The 13,867-nt window shown below is 32.6% G+C and overlaps 1 protein-coding gene across 3 annotated transcripts in view; it reads left to right on the forward strand.

Moving 5' to 3' along the window:
- The window catches only part of LOC127700073 (transient receptor potential cation channel subfamily V member 5-like), a 76,227-nt gene that overhangs the window by 10,499 nt on the left and 51,861 nt on the right, over nt 1-13,867 (forward strand). For all 3 annotated transcript variants that reach the window (XR_007981420.1, XM_052203542.1, XM_052203552.1), the window contains exons 3-4: nt 5,549-5,792; nt 8,454-8,609. Coding sequence is in view for 2 of the 3 variants with exons in the window: in XM_052203542.1 (XP_052059502.1) it covers nt 5,549-5,792; nt 8,454-8,609 (400 nt within the window). In the remaining variant the exon portion in view is untranslated. The remainder of the gene's footprint in view (nt 1-5,548; nt 5,793-8,453; nt 8,610-13,867) is intronic.

Genomic DNA, 13,867 nt, shown 5'->3' on the forward strand with positions numbered 1-13,867 from the left:
CCCTCACATGGCAGGTGTGTTCTACTGTATCACTAGCCTGGTAACACTGAGGTTTGAAACTCTCACATGGCAGGTGTGTTCTAATGTATCACTAGCCTGGTAACACTGAGGTTTGAAACCCTCACATGGCAGGTGTGTTCTAATGTATCACTAGCCTGGTAACACTGAGGTTTGAAACCCTCGCATGGCAGTTGTGTTCTACTCCAGTCTTCATTCACTAGGATTGACATTTTTCCTCCTTTAGGTCAGTGATTCTCTCCAGGCACTCCAGCTTCCTCCTTTAGGTCAGTGATTCTCACCAGGCACTCCAGCTTCCTCCAGCTTCCTCCTTTAGGTCAGTGATTCTCACCAGGCACTCCAGCTTCCTCCTTTAGGTCAGTGATTCTCACCAGGCACTCCAGCTTCCTCCTTTAGGTCAGTGATTCTCACCAGGCACTCCAGCTTCCTCCACTAATAAAAGCTAGCTGACACGATATAGCCTAGTGTTGACAGTGGTGTTAAACACCAACAATCCATCAATCTATTACACATATAGAATATTTACAATATATTCAAAAGTGTACACCAAAAATACAGAAGATTGTGATTGTTTAACAACATGAACAAAGTCCTAAACAATGATTTCTAACCATTGGCATGATAATATATTCTGACATCATGTAGGAGTAATAAAATTACCCACATCCTTTAGTTTTTTAAATCGCCAATTAGTGCCATCTACATGTACATACAAAATTGACTCACATGTGATATATATAACCAAACAGTTAATTTAATCACATCTACTTAAAAATTTGGATTTTTACATGTGCAGTACTAGTGCAGTACTAGTGCTTCTATTGAAAATCGTATCTGTATACAAATGACATGTACATTTTACTTCACTAAAGGATGATCATATAATTAAATGCATCCCTAGGTGCTGATCAATACTTGTGTTGAGTAGTAAAGCTCAGTTCATTACACATTGATTTCTGCCTATTTACACTGTACCTATATTGGGCACTGTTGGGGTAGATTTGTTGGTTGCTGGGACTCCATATTGGATTACAGTACGTCACAAACATGACAAATTGGCACAATGTTTCAAATCGCAAAAGATGAGATGTGTTACAAATGAGGTGGGAAAGTTTTATATATATGCAGACCATTATGACAAGTTGATAAGCACGTGAATGGTGTCCTCTTGAAAGTTATCCTTATTTATACTAGATAAAGTTAAAAAAAAAAAAACAATTCTGTTTAAACTGAAAGTTTTAAATTCTTGAAACCTTTAATTTAAGGTAATCTGAATCCATGTCAAATAGTTTTCTTACAGTTTTGAAGGGAGGAATAAAGTTTTTGCCAATTTGCAAGTTTTGAGAGATCTGCTCTGTGGATTATGATGCCTTACAATGTACTGTAGATGGATGGTAGTCGTGGTAGTGGGTGGTCTTAATAAAATGGTTTGTTCATACTTTGCCAAAATGAAGTCACCAAGCTTTTTTCCAGGCTACATGTACATGTTTTGCAAAATTGTCAGATTTTTGTAAGGAATATATGGACACTTGTCTCTTGTGTATATATCATGTATATAGAAAGAAAATTAAACGATTTTTTTTTTTAAATATGGCTCCAGAAGATAGCCCATGATATGTGCTTACTGAAAATAAAAATAAAAATTAGGGTCACCAAACTCTTTTTCATGTTTCATAACAAAATACATGTAAATTTACTGTAAAAAAATATTTCTGAGTTACATGTATCTCACCTGAAATCACAAGTTTCAAAATTTGAATGGATGAAATTTTTTTCATGCAAAAAAAATGTTACATTAAAATTAAACCATATATATATATATAATTTTCTTTTCATTTAGATGAAAAGTTTTACAAATAAAGTCCATTTCTGCATCAAATTTGCTAACTTAAGATATAGAATCTAGGCTGATCATTTGCAGCTATTTGCAATAAAAAAATCAGATTCCAGGTCTACCAAAAGGATGTATTAAATTTTTGTCTGTTTTGTGATACAGAGCTCTGCATACACTGTAGAACTGAAGATCATGCATCACGTAAGCTCTTTTCAAAAACAAAGCAAAACAAAAAATCTTTATACTAAACTATGATTAAACATTTTACTACAAACAAAAAGGTTTAATAAGGATGATGAAATAAACAGATCTTGAAATTGAAAATGTTTTTATGCCCCACCTACGATAGTAGAGAGGCATTATGTTTTTTGGCCTGTGCTGCCGTTTGTCTGTCCGTCTGTCCAGCTTCAGGTTAAAGTTTTTGGTCAAGGTAGTTTTTGATGAAGTTGAAGTCCAATCAACTTGAAACTTAGTACACATGTTCCGTACGATATGATCTTTCTATTTTTAATGCAAAATTAGAGTTTTGACCCCAATTTCACAGTCCACTGAACATAGAAAATGATAGTGCGAGTGGGGCATCCGTGTACTATGGACACATTCTTTTTTTATTTTCAAGTTGCAGAAGTTTTATTGACAAGATACATGTATATTTCACATCAATAATATTTAGTTTTCACTTTTTTCATATTTTAAAACAAAAAGACGCATTATTTAACATGTTTAAAGATATATGTTTTCTGAAACTTTGTACTTTTTGATATCCAGTCTTAATACACTGGTGTATTGTATTAGAAACCATAAGTTGAAAATTTATTTCATTGGTATATATTTATGAATTCTTGACAAACTCTTCTTTTAACATTTTTAACATTTGAAATACGTCATTAAAATGATCATATTGAGTTGTAGTCTCTAATTGTACATGGTAGTTTTAACTAGTTTGTCAAGTATTGATGTTTTCATTTCCAATATTAGTTGTCTTGAGGATAGCTGTGTAGTTAATAAAACTATTCACATCCCTGTGAAAGGCAATTATGTCTCCTATGGAAAGTGAGTACCCACTGTGGAAGTAACACCTAATAGAGTCTTCTTATAGTGAGAAAATCAATTTCAGAATGCAAACTCGACATGCAATATACACTGACAATAAATCTGAAATGATTTAATGTCTATAGAATATTGAATTAGACATAGTCATTATCACCTGGCTATTCATCTGCTGTTAATTAAGTTATAACAAAATGATTACATTTAATCTGTGATGATGGTTTTGATTGGTCAGTTGAATTGATCGACAATTGTTTATTATGGAAATACAACAGACACCAAGAAAACAGTTGTAATAATAAACAATACTTTGTAGATATTCAATAAACCGCTACATGTGATTTACTGAAACCATAACTTTTTTAATGTAATGATTTGAAGAGTAAATAGAAACAATATTCAAATCATATCAATTTTGATTTAACATATCAAGGATTTGTATAGTATTAACATTGATTAAAGACACTATATAAATCCTTGACCATGTGTTCATACATGTAGCAACAGACACTGACTTTTCAATGAATCTTAACAGATGCAATTTCAAAGGGATGTGGTAAATATATACCCCCACAAAAATGAAAAAAAAAGGTTTTCAATTAATTTTCACTTGAACACAACAAAGGAGAAAGTGTACTTATGTCTGATTTTGGCTAAAATGATGTAGAACAAAATTATTTGAACATAACATAAATATAACTGATAAGCATCTGTTCACTGCAAGGTCTTAAAAGTATTAGGAATATTAGCATGATTAGATTTTAAGGTTTAAATGGGACATTAATCATGTTAATTAAATTTTTCATCATCATCAAAAAAAAAAAAAAATACTGCTAAAGTTAAATTTTGGTGGGAAATCTGGCAGTGCAAGAACCAAGTACAAATAAATATAGTGGTTATTATCAGTTTGGTTCTTGCTTGTACTCTGAATTTGTGGATCTGATTATGATTTAAAAATTGATAAATTATGTTTTTTCCATAAAAAATGCTGAAAGGTTATCTTTATATATTTATGAAGCCTGTCGATGGTGCAAGTCCTGTGGTAACAGACGATGTCTGACTTGCCAACAAATACTGAATACTCAAACATTTACTTGCCACTCCACTGGGTCTGTGTACACTATATTTTGCAATGTAACTTGCAAAACCCAGAATGTTGTATACCTTCTTCAGTGTTGATGTGGCATGTAGTATGTTGGCGAGACAGAACAGCCATTCAACAAACGCATGAATGGTCATCGAAGTGACTACACCTGCAAGCCCTACCTCCCTGTAAGTTGTCATTTGAGATCACCTGGGTACGCCCAAGCTGATCTCAAAAACCTTACCATCACTATCATAGACCACAAAGGGGGTAGGTCAAGGGCAGACAGACTTGCTCGGGAAAGGTTTTGGATAAGAAAGCTAAGGACAGTTTCCCCAGAGGGCATAAATGAAAAAACATAGAATAAGTCATTCATTTTCCCTACCATCACTCATTTTCCTACCATCACTTGTTTCCAGTAACTCAGGCTTCCGTTCTGAACTCTTACAGTTTTAAGAAATTTATTCCTCCTCCCAAACATCAATATTGAAAAAATTTACCAGCGTATTGATTATTGATAATTTGTATAGCGATCAAGATTTTTATTTCAGTTTGACTACCACATGTCAAGATAAGATTCATTTTACATCTTACTGATGAAGGATATTAGTTATCCGAAATTTGTTCATGATTTTATTATTTTTTGGTGATGTTGTACACTTTTAGACTTGTTACATATTATATTTTGTAGTGTACTGTATCATAATTACATGATCCATTGCCCCGTAAGATTTATTGTTGGCTATTATTCAGTCATTTTATATATGAAGCCTGTACATACATGTAGTTTTTTGTGAAATCATGGTTTAGGAACAACTTAATTACATATTTTTGTTTTGTATTATCTCCTATGAATAGACATGTCACTGAATTGAAATCTAAAATTTAAAGTTCAAAAATATTGCACACCATGTTTTATATATGCTGAAAATAAATAGTATTTTCTGTAATTTCATTTTAAAAAAAATTAAAAAACTAAGCTGTGTGCTCAGAAGAAAGATGATTTAAAATTTCCAATTAAATTTCTCAGTCATATTACTGCACTGGGGTTCTTATTGATGGCATTTTACGAAACTTGGACAGATGCTTGTTTTATGATCAAAAGACAGTATCCAGAGCAACGTTTTGTTTTATTTTTTCACATAGAACACCACTTTGAATGATATATACCTTTAAAATGAAGTCAGTGACCCAATCATTATTTTTTACACAATCAAAATGATAATTTATGTACATGTTGTATCAACAACATATAGTTTTTTGAGAAAAATCTATGTATTTGAAATTTGATGATTTTAAGACAAATTTAAGAATGTTTTTTGCCGATTTTATGTGCTTTCTATGTTCACCCATTTTTAAATGATTCAATCAGTAAAATTTTCAGAAAATAAAAGAGATAGCTATAGATGAATTATATTTTCAATTTTCAATTAAAAGTTTAACGAGCCAAAGATTGTATGCCAAATTTTAACAAAATCTTTGACATAGCCAATTTACTGTAACTTGACATTAATTTAATGAACCAGTGCATGTTTAACCATCATAAATGTATTATTTTACAGGGATCAACTATTTTGGAAACAAAATCCGATGCTGATCTGCAAGCAGAATATCAGGAAGATGAGTTTAACAAATTATACAATCATGAAGTGTGTTGGGACATGGATAATCGTGGTGGTGTGGGGGAAACCCCATTTCATCTTCTTTATCTTGTGTCAACACCTATACATTTGGAAGTTGCTAAAATTCTCATGAAACACTTTCCAAAGATGGCTTTGGATCGTTATGAAGGAGAAGAATACTATGGTAAGTGGCCATGGGGGTTAATAAAATGAAATCAGAAATCAATTAAAAGTGGATTTATTCTGGCTAAAACTTTTGATCACTCACCCATGAATGGCTGTTGTTGTGTTACAGTTTACTGTTGTATGATTAAGGGAATCACTGTTTTGCAAAGACACAAGTTTGCTTTGACCAAACCTTACAAATTTTTGTACAGTGTTAAGATGTTATGAAGACCTGCTTCCTTTGAACTCAGACGATTTCAACCATTATGTATTCAACCTTTTCCCTTTTCTTTTTAACAGTTATATGGACTTTCATTCTCAAATTTCCACTCCTAAAAATGTCGTTCTGTCACATCTAGTTTAACTTATTTTTTGGAATCCCTAAAGAAGAAAAAAATAATAATGCAATTATCAGGTCTATGACAAACTTATCTCCTTATTTTTATGCCCCACCTACTATAGTAGAGGGGCATTATGTTTTTGGTCTCTGCGTCCGTTCGTTGGTCTGTTCTTCCGTCTGTTCCACTTCAGGTTAAAGTTTTTGGTCAAGGTAGTTTTTGATGAAGTTGAAGTCCAATCAACTTGAAACTTAGTATACATGTTCCCTATGATATGATTTTCTTTTTAATGCCAAATTAGAGTTTTGACCCCAATTTCACGGTCCACTGAACATAGAAAATGATAGTGCGAGTGAGTGGGGCATCCGTGTACTATGGACACATTCTTGTTGTATTATAATTTGTGCATGGTGCAAGTGTTTATTTCCTTTAGTCCATCATTGTCATTAAGGCATTTAGAAGATTTCATTAAACTTTCAGTTTCATTCAGGGAAAAAGGGTTATTTCATCACCTATATTATCTCTAAGCTTGTGATCCACAAAAAGAATAGAAAATTAACACAGTGCTTGGTTTTTTGACAGGCCAAAGTACAGAAGTGTCAAACAATTATTATCTGTGTTATAACAGAAAATAAGGGGACAAATATAACTGAAGATGAGTGGGAAACTCCTCAATTTGGCAAAATGTTGAATTTGTTTATGGATCATATTTTGATGGTACAATCTGCATTGATATTGATAGCTATTTCATTTATAATGTGCCAGAAGTCCAGATTGAATAAATTTAAAACTTTTAGACATTTTCAAGAGTTATTGACGAGGGCTGTATTCTTGTATAACACCAAAATGTGTTTTTCATTTGAAATCAATTTGAGTTTCCTTGGATATTATCTGATGACTCTGGAATGATTAAAATCACTAAATCATATTCAAAACAGTGTTTAGCAAAAATCGTTGTATTGAAATCGATAAACGAGGTATAAACTAACATCCCATATTTAATTAAGGTAAACATTTGTGTAGCTTTTACCAATTAAATTCATATCAGAAATGTCTTTTTAACACCATGTTTGGTAAATTAATAGGAGGGTGTAATCAGGAGCAAAGAAAGTATTAGTTATCATCCTGATTTGATAATGACATTTATGGCCTCCATTGTTGAATTCAATGATGTTTTTGATGCCAAAAGCAATAAAGTTCGTGATAAAGCATATTTTGCATGGAAGGTTACTTTCAGTACTTCATGTGTAAAATGTTTTATGCCATATTGTATGAATAATGTAAGGTAAAGGGTAAAAACTAAGTATCATGTAAAAATGACAGTAACCCAGCAATTAACTGCTTTCAGATTCTGTCTTTTTTGCTAAAACATTACATTCAGAAGTAGATGACTGAGATTTTCAAATAGTAAATATAAAAATAAGGAGATGTGGTACTATTGCCAATGATACAACTATCCACCCAAGTTCAAATGAAGTGGATGTAAGCAATTATAGGCAACCGTAAGGCCTTCAACAATGAGAAAAAAACATATCTTATAGTCAGCTATAAAAGGTCCCGACATGAAAAATATGAAACAATTCAATTCAGAAAACTAGCTAACGGCAGCCTGAGAATGATTCTTGACTAGGGCTTTCTATTGCATTCATGATATATAATCAATAGGTCAACTATATTTGGTGCATGTAATGAATTGAAGGTGTATAATTTTGCAGGGTTCATCTGACCTTGATGTAATTTTGTATGGTTCATTGGTCAATATATAAATAACACATAGCTGAGAGGGTGATAGAGCAGATTGTTACCCCGAGATGTAATGTGTTATTTAATTTATTATACTGAATGTTCTGTTATTACTGTCTATTAAATTCCAATTCAAAGTAATAAGCTATGTCGTCTTATACATAACAATCATCCGTATTTATTACATCGCACACTTGAGCAAGCGTCTCTGTGAAGGGTAATAGAGTATTTGCCATGGGATAGAGTAAATTGTCTCCCTCCTATTAACCAATCAAAATCTGGCATTTTGACATGAAGTATAATAATGTTATATATGCATGGCTTGGTCTGTTTCTCAGATGATAAACTATATTTGGTATATGGAATGATTGTTAAGTGTTCATATCAGTTTTACAGGTTGATCTGACCTTGTCACCTTGACCTCATGTTCCTGAATATAAGTTCATGTAATACTTGTAGTAAAAATTTTATCTTAAAAACTTTCAACATAAAATTCAATCACTATCAATAAAGCAGACGAGACATTTCAGCCACTCTTGTTCCTCTAGATCTGTATCCTCTCGAATCCTACAAGTCATAACAAATTTCTGTTTTTACAGGTGAAAGTGCCTTGCATATAGCTATTATTTTTGGAAGTGTTGAAGCTGTGAAAGTCCTTATTGAAAATGGTGCTAATATCAATGAAAGGGCCAGCGGTCGTTTCTTTCTTCCTGAGGATCAGAAAAAGGGAAGAACGAAAGATACAGATTATGAAGGTTTGTATTTAAAATTTTCTATATGCTGTATTTATTCTTTAAAAAGATGTCCATAGATGTATATTTACATTAGGTAGGAATGTTAAATTACAAGAGTTGACAGACTTGATATCCTTTATTCTGTTTAATACTGCAGCAGAAACACTTCCTGTTGTCTTTATTTACCATATATAGTAACAGGGATATTTCGTGCAATGCCGATCTCATGTCAAATCATGTTTTCTCACAATTATTTGGCTCATTTAGGGATGTAAAATAAGTTAAATTTTTGTGTAAACATTTTAATAACTGCAATTGTAGCCATTTTAATCTACGGTATATAAACAATGGGTCAATTTCAGAAAAATATCGATTATTTCTATTAACACTAAGCTGTTGAAGAGCTTGGTAAACCTTGCCCTTCCCCTGTTTCTAAGCCTCATTAAAAAAAAGTTTTATTTATTTTCTACCCAATATTCTTTTTATGCAGTGACTAGTTGTGCAATGCTTTTGCTAAATCTTGCTTTTCTCAATCTGTTCATATGACTGCTGATGCTTTCACAAAACAATTGGCTATAAATTTACATAGAAACTTAATTAATTAAGCCTTGTTTTTTTTTATAATTTTATGGAAGTTCACGTATCTGGAATGAAAAAAATATATTTAATGTTCTAGATATTGTGTCGATTTTGATTTGATCCATAAAGTCGAAATCTTCACAAGATCTTAAACATTGGTTTTGCTGTCATGACATTTCAGTAAATATATAAGACTCTCAAATTTGATGTGTTTTTGTCAATTGATTTATCATAAAAACAAGAAGCAATTTGATGAATTAAAAGATATGTCAACAGGATAGGGTTTTTTTTGCACTTGAAAATGTATTGCAAGGTCTTGAAGGTTATGTAAGCATTTAGAAAAAAAGACATGACAGAATTATGATCACTAAAGAACCACATGTGATTGAACTAAAGTATACTTGATGAGTTGTTATTGTCATAATCTTGAGATAATTATAGTTTCCCTATATACATGTATTTATGTGTGTATATATAGCAGTGGTCAATTAAATATTTTGATCCATATCACTTTGTAATTCTTCCAATTTTTACATCGCGATAACCGCAAGGGCATTCCGATGTATTGCTATCGCCTAGATTTCCAATACGTAACTTTCGTTTTGGGTTTGTAACCAATCTATAAACATGATAAATACGCGGATATTAACAAGTGCAAACTAACATTCCTTATCGTTTGTTATAAATACATCTCTTCCATGAATACTGATAAAAATATTTTTGTTTAGAACATAAATTAATAGTATGAAAATGTTTTGTTGTTAGATATATATATATATAAGTAAAAAATCATTGATAATATCTATGCACACGTACCAAAAAATTTTGTTAAAGCATGCGGAAGAATATCTCAAGAACTTTTTGCGACAATCCCGGCAAGGACCGGTAACTCTGTAATTGTTTTTGCAGGAAAATATGAATGCCTACTCATTTCCAATCTTTTAGAAAAATCAAATTTTTACAGAAGAGTGTCCACCATGCACTTGCACTGCACTGTAATTAGAATAGTATAAAAGAATGATATACAAATGGATGAAAATTATATATGTATGTAACTGTCATATTAATATAATATATAACAACAAACCAGTGTATACTGATTTGTATCACTACAATATAATAGTTATTACGGTAAGGTTGAATTTCCTGTCATTTATTCATCATTCACGCACGAACTTGTCTCAGAAAAAAATATATCTCTGTACATTAACCTTAGTTTCAGGTATAGGGATGTGATTTTTGTCGAGCCTTCGACTTTGGTCGAAAAAGCGAGACATAGCGATCCTACATTCCGTCGGCGTCGTCGTCGTTGTCGGCGGCGTCCACAAATATTCACTCTGTGGTTAAAGTTTTTGAAATTTTAATAACTTTCTTAAACTATTTTGGATTTCTACCAAACTTGGACAGAAGCTTGTTTATGATCATAAGATAATATTCAAAAGTAAATTTTGTAAAAAAAAAATTCCATTTTTTCCGTATTTTACTTATAAATGGACTTAGTTTTTCTGCCAGGAAACATTACATTCACTCTGTGGTTAAAGTTTTTGAAATTTTAATAACTTTCTTAAACTATCCTGGATTTGTACCAAACTTGGAAAGAAGCTTGTTTATGATCATAAGATAGTATCCAGAAGTAAATTTTGTAAAAAAAAAAATCCATTTTTTCCATATTTTACTTATAAATGGACTTAGTTTTTTCTGCCAGTTAACATTACATTCACTCTGTGGTTAAAGTTTTTAAAATTTTAACAACTTTCTTAAACTATCCTGGATTTGTACCAAACTTGGACAGAAGCTTGTTTATGATTAAAAGCTAGTATCTAGAAGGAAATTTTGTTCCATTTTTTCCCTATTTTACTTATAAATGGACTTAGTTTTTCTTCCAGCTAACATTACATAACAGTCTGCAGTTTAAGTTTTTAAAACATTTATTAGATTCATAAACTATCCTGGATTTTTACCAAACTTGGACAGAAGCTACTTACAATCAAAAGATAGTATAGAGAGGAATATTTTTATTAATTGTTTTCCTCAATTTTGTTGAGCCTGTGATTAACAGCAAAAGTAGGCGAGACACTGGGTTCCGCGGAACCCTTACGAATTTTTTTCTGTGACAAGTGCTTTTGACCATCCACAAGAACTTGCGGTCATCCGATGTTCAGTACTTCAGTACTTTGATAAGTGCCGCGCCGAATCGCGGACGCCCTATAGTGATCAGTCTGTCCGTCCGTCTGTCTGTTCGTCCGTCTGTCTGTCCGTCCGTCTGTCCGTCCTTAACAAATTGTGTCCACTCTATATCTAGAGAACCATTATGATTTCAAAGTTTATACTTGACAAGTATATTTACCAACACCAGAGGGTGTGTCATAATGTATGTACAACTTCCTAGGTCAAAGGTAAAGGTCAAAAACTTTGGTTTTAGTTGACAACCCCATGTCCTATGGTGAAGATCGTGTCCACTCTATATCTTTAGAACCGTTATGATTTCAAAGTTTATACTTGACATGTATATAAACCAACACCAGAGGGTGTGTCATAATGTATGTACAACTTCCTAGGTCAAAAACTTTGGTTTTAGTTGACACCCCATGTCCTATGGTAAAGATCGTGTCCGCTCTATATCTTGAGAACCGTTATGATTTCAAAGTTTATACTTGACATGTATATAAACCAACACCAGAGGGTGTGTCATAATGTATGTACAACTTCCTAGGTCAAAGGTCAAGGTCAAAAACTTTGGTTTCAGTTGCCAACCCCATGTCCTATGGTAAAGATCGTGTCCGCTCTATATCTTGAGAACCGTTATGATTTCAAAGTTTATACTTGACATGTATATAAACCAACACCAGAGGGTGTGTCATAATGTATGTACAACTTCCTAGGTCAAAGGTCAAGGTCATAAACTTTGGTTTCAGTTGACAACCCCATGTCCAATGATAAAGATACAAATTTTTTACCACACAATATTCACAGCGGGGCCCACAGATGGCTCCCATCTCAATGATGTCTAGTTTATTCTGTTATCAAAAAGGAAGCTAAATATTGCTACATAAAATGAGTTTAAAATTTGTATTTGTGACACCTTGTGTTTTTAGAATCCATATGGTGCTTCTCCTTCTTAATTGTTTGTGCTAATGTCTTCATGGATGATAGCTTGTTATAGACATGTTTAGGTTTTTTACTAAAACATCAATTTCAGAAACATGTTCCTTTATGCTAATGCTAAGTGGATAAGGATCCAAAAATTTCTGAAAAAATGGGGTTCAGTGGTTCTGGAACTTCATCATTGACTACTGTTTTTCAGCCTTTTATGGTGTGTGGTATCGCATATGTACATGTACATAACTACATATAGCCCTTATATGCTTTGCTATATCATAACAGAAAGTTATTTGTTTTGTTTATGTGATTATAGGGGCACTCTATAATTAAAATATCCATTGCTCTGGTGAAAGTCTCTCATCATTCCTTGCATTGTGTTTGATAGTATTCATTACAGAAGTGATTAGGTTTGTTATTAAAGAAGATAATAAATAAAAAATATTGAATGATATAATTATTACTAATACCTGAAATCCATTACAAGGATCTGGAGATGTATATAACCCTCTTTAGCTATGAAGGTCCTAGTGTCCCTATATACAATTTACTTAGAACAGTGGTAGAGCTTGTTTGATAACTTTTTATAATCTATGGCCCCAAAAATAGGTATTCTCTTGTGCATTACTTATAGAGTAAGAGGGAGATCTTTGTAATAGAGTTTTTTTTTCCCATGTAACCACTGTAATATATGCAGAATATAGTAAATTTTTGCATACTGGTAGTTTTTGTCGAGCCTGCAACTTCTGTCGCAGAAAGCTCGACATAGGGATAGTGATCGCAGCTGCAGCATTAACAAACTTCTTAAAAGCTTAATGTTTTGGAAGATAGAAGACCTGGATCCGTCATACTTTGTTTATAGATGCCTTATGTTATGAAGTTTCCGTCTGTCATATGTCCATTGTCCTTGACCTCATTTTCATGGTTCAGTGACTACTTGAAAAAAAAGTTAAGATTTTTAGTATTCTTAATTTCTCTCTTATTATGAGTAATAGGATAACTATATTTGGTATGTGCGTACCTTGCAAGGTCCTCATGCCCATCAGACAGTTTTCACTTGACCTCAACCTCATTTCATGGATCAGTGAACAAGGTTAAGTTTTAATGGTCAAGTTCAAATCTCAGATACAATAAGGCAGGGCTTCCAAAAATTTTTTGAGCCAGCCGGACATTTTTTTTGTCTTATCCTGATTTTAATCCTTTAAGACTTAGTAACAAAAGGCAACCATAGTAATCAGTTGCATGTGGGCATCATATGAATAATGATTGACACTAAAACAGTATAAGCAATAGGTCTACTATATTTGGTGTATGGAATGATTGTAAGGTGTACATGTCCAACTGGCAGGTTTCATGTGACCTTGACCTCATTTTCATGGTTCAGTGGTTTTAAGTTAAGTTTTTGTGTTTTGGTCTGTTTTTCTAATACTGTATGCAATAGGTCAACTATATTTGGTGTATGGAATGATTGTAAGGTGTATATGTCTGTCTGGCAATTATCGTCTGACCATGACCTCATTTTCATGGTTCATTGGTCAATCTAAAGTTTTCCTGGTTAAGTTTGTTTCTCAGAAACTATATGCAATAGGTGAACTATATTT

The sequence above is a fragment of the Mytilus californianus genome, unplaced genomic scaffold (assembly GCF_021869535.1).
Source record: "Mytilus californianus isolate M0D057914Y unplaced genomic scaffold, xbMytCali1.0.p SCAF_1, whole genome shotgun sequence".
Lineage (NCBI taxonomy): Eukaryota > Metazoa > Mollusca > Bivalvia > Mytilida > Mytilidae > Mytilus > Mytilus californianus.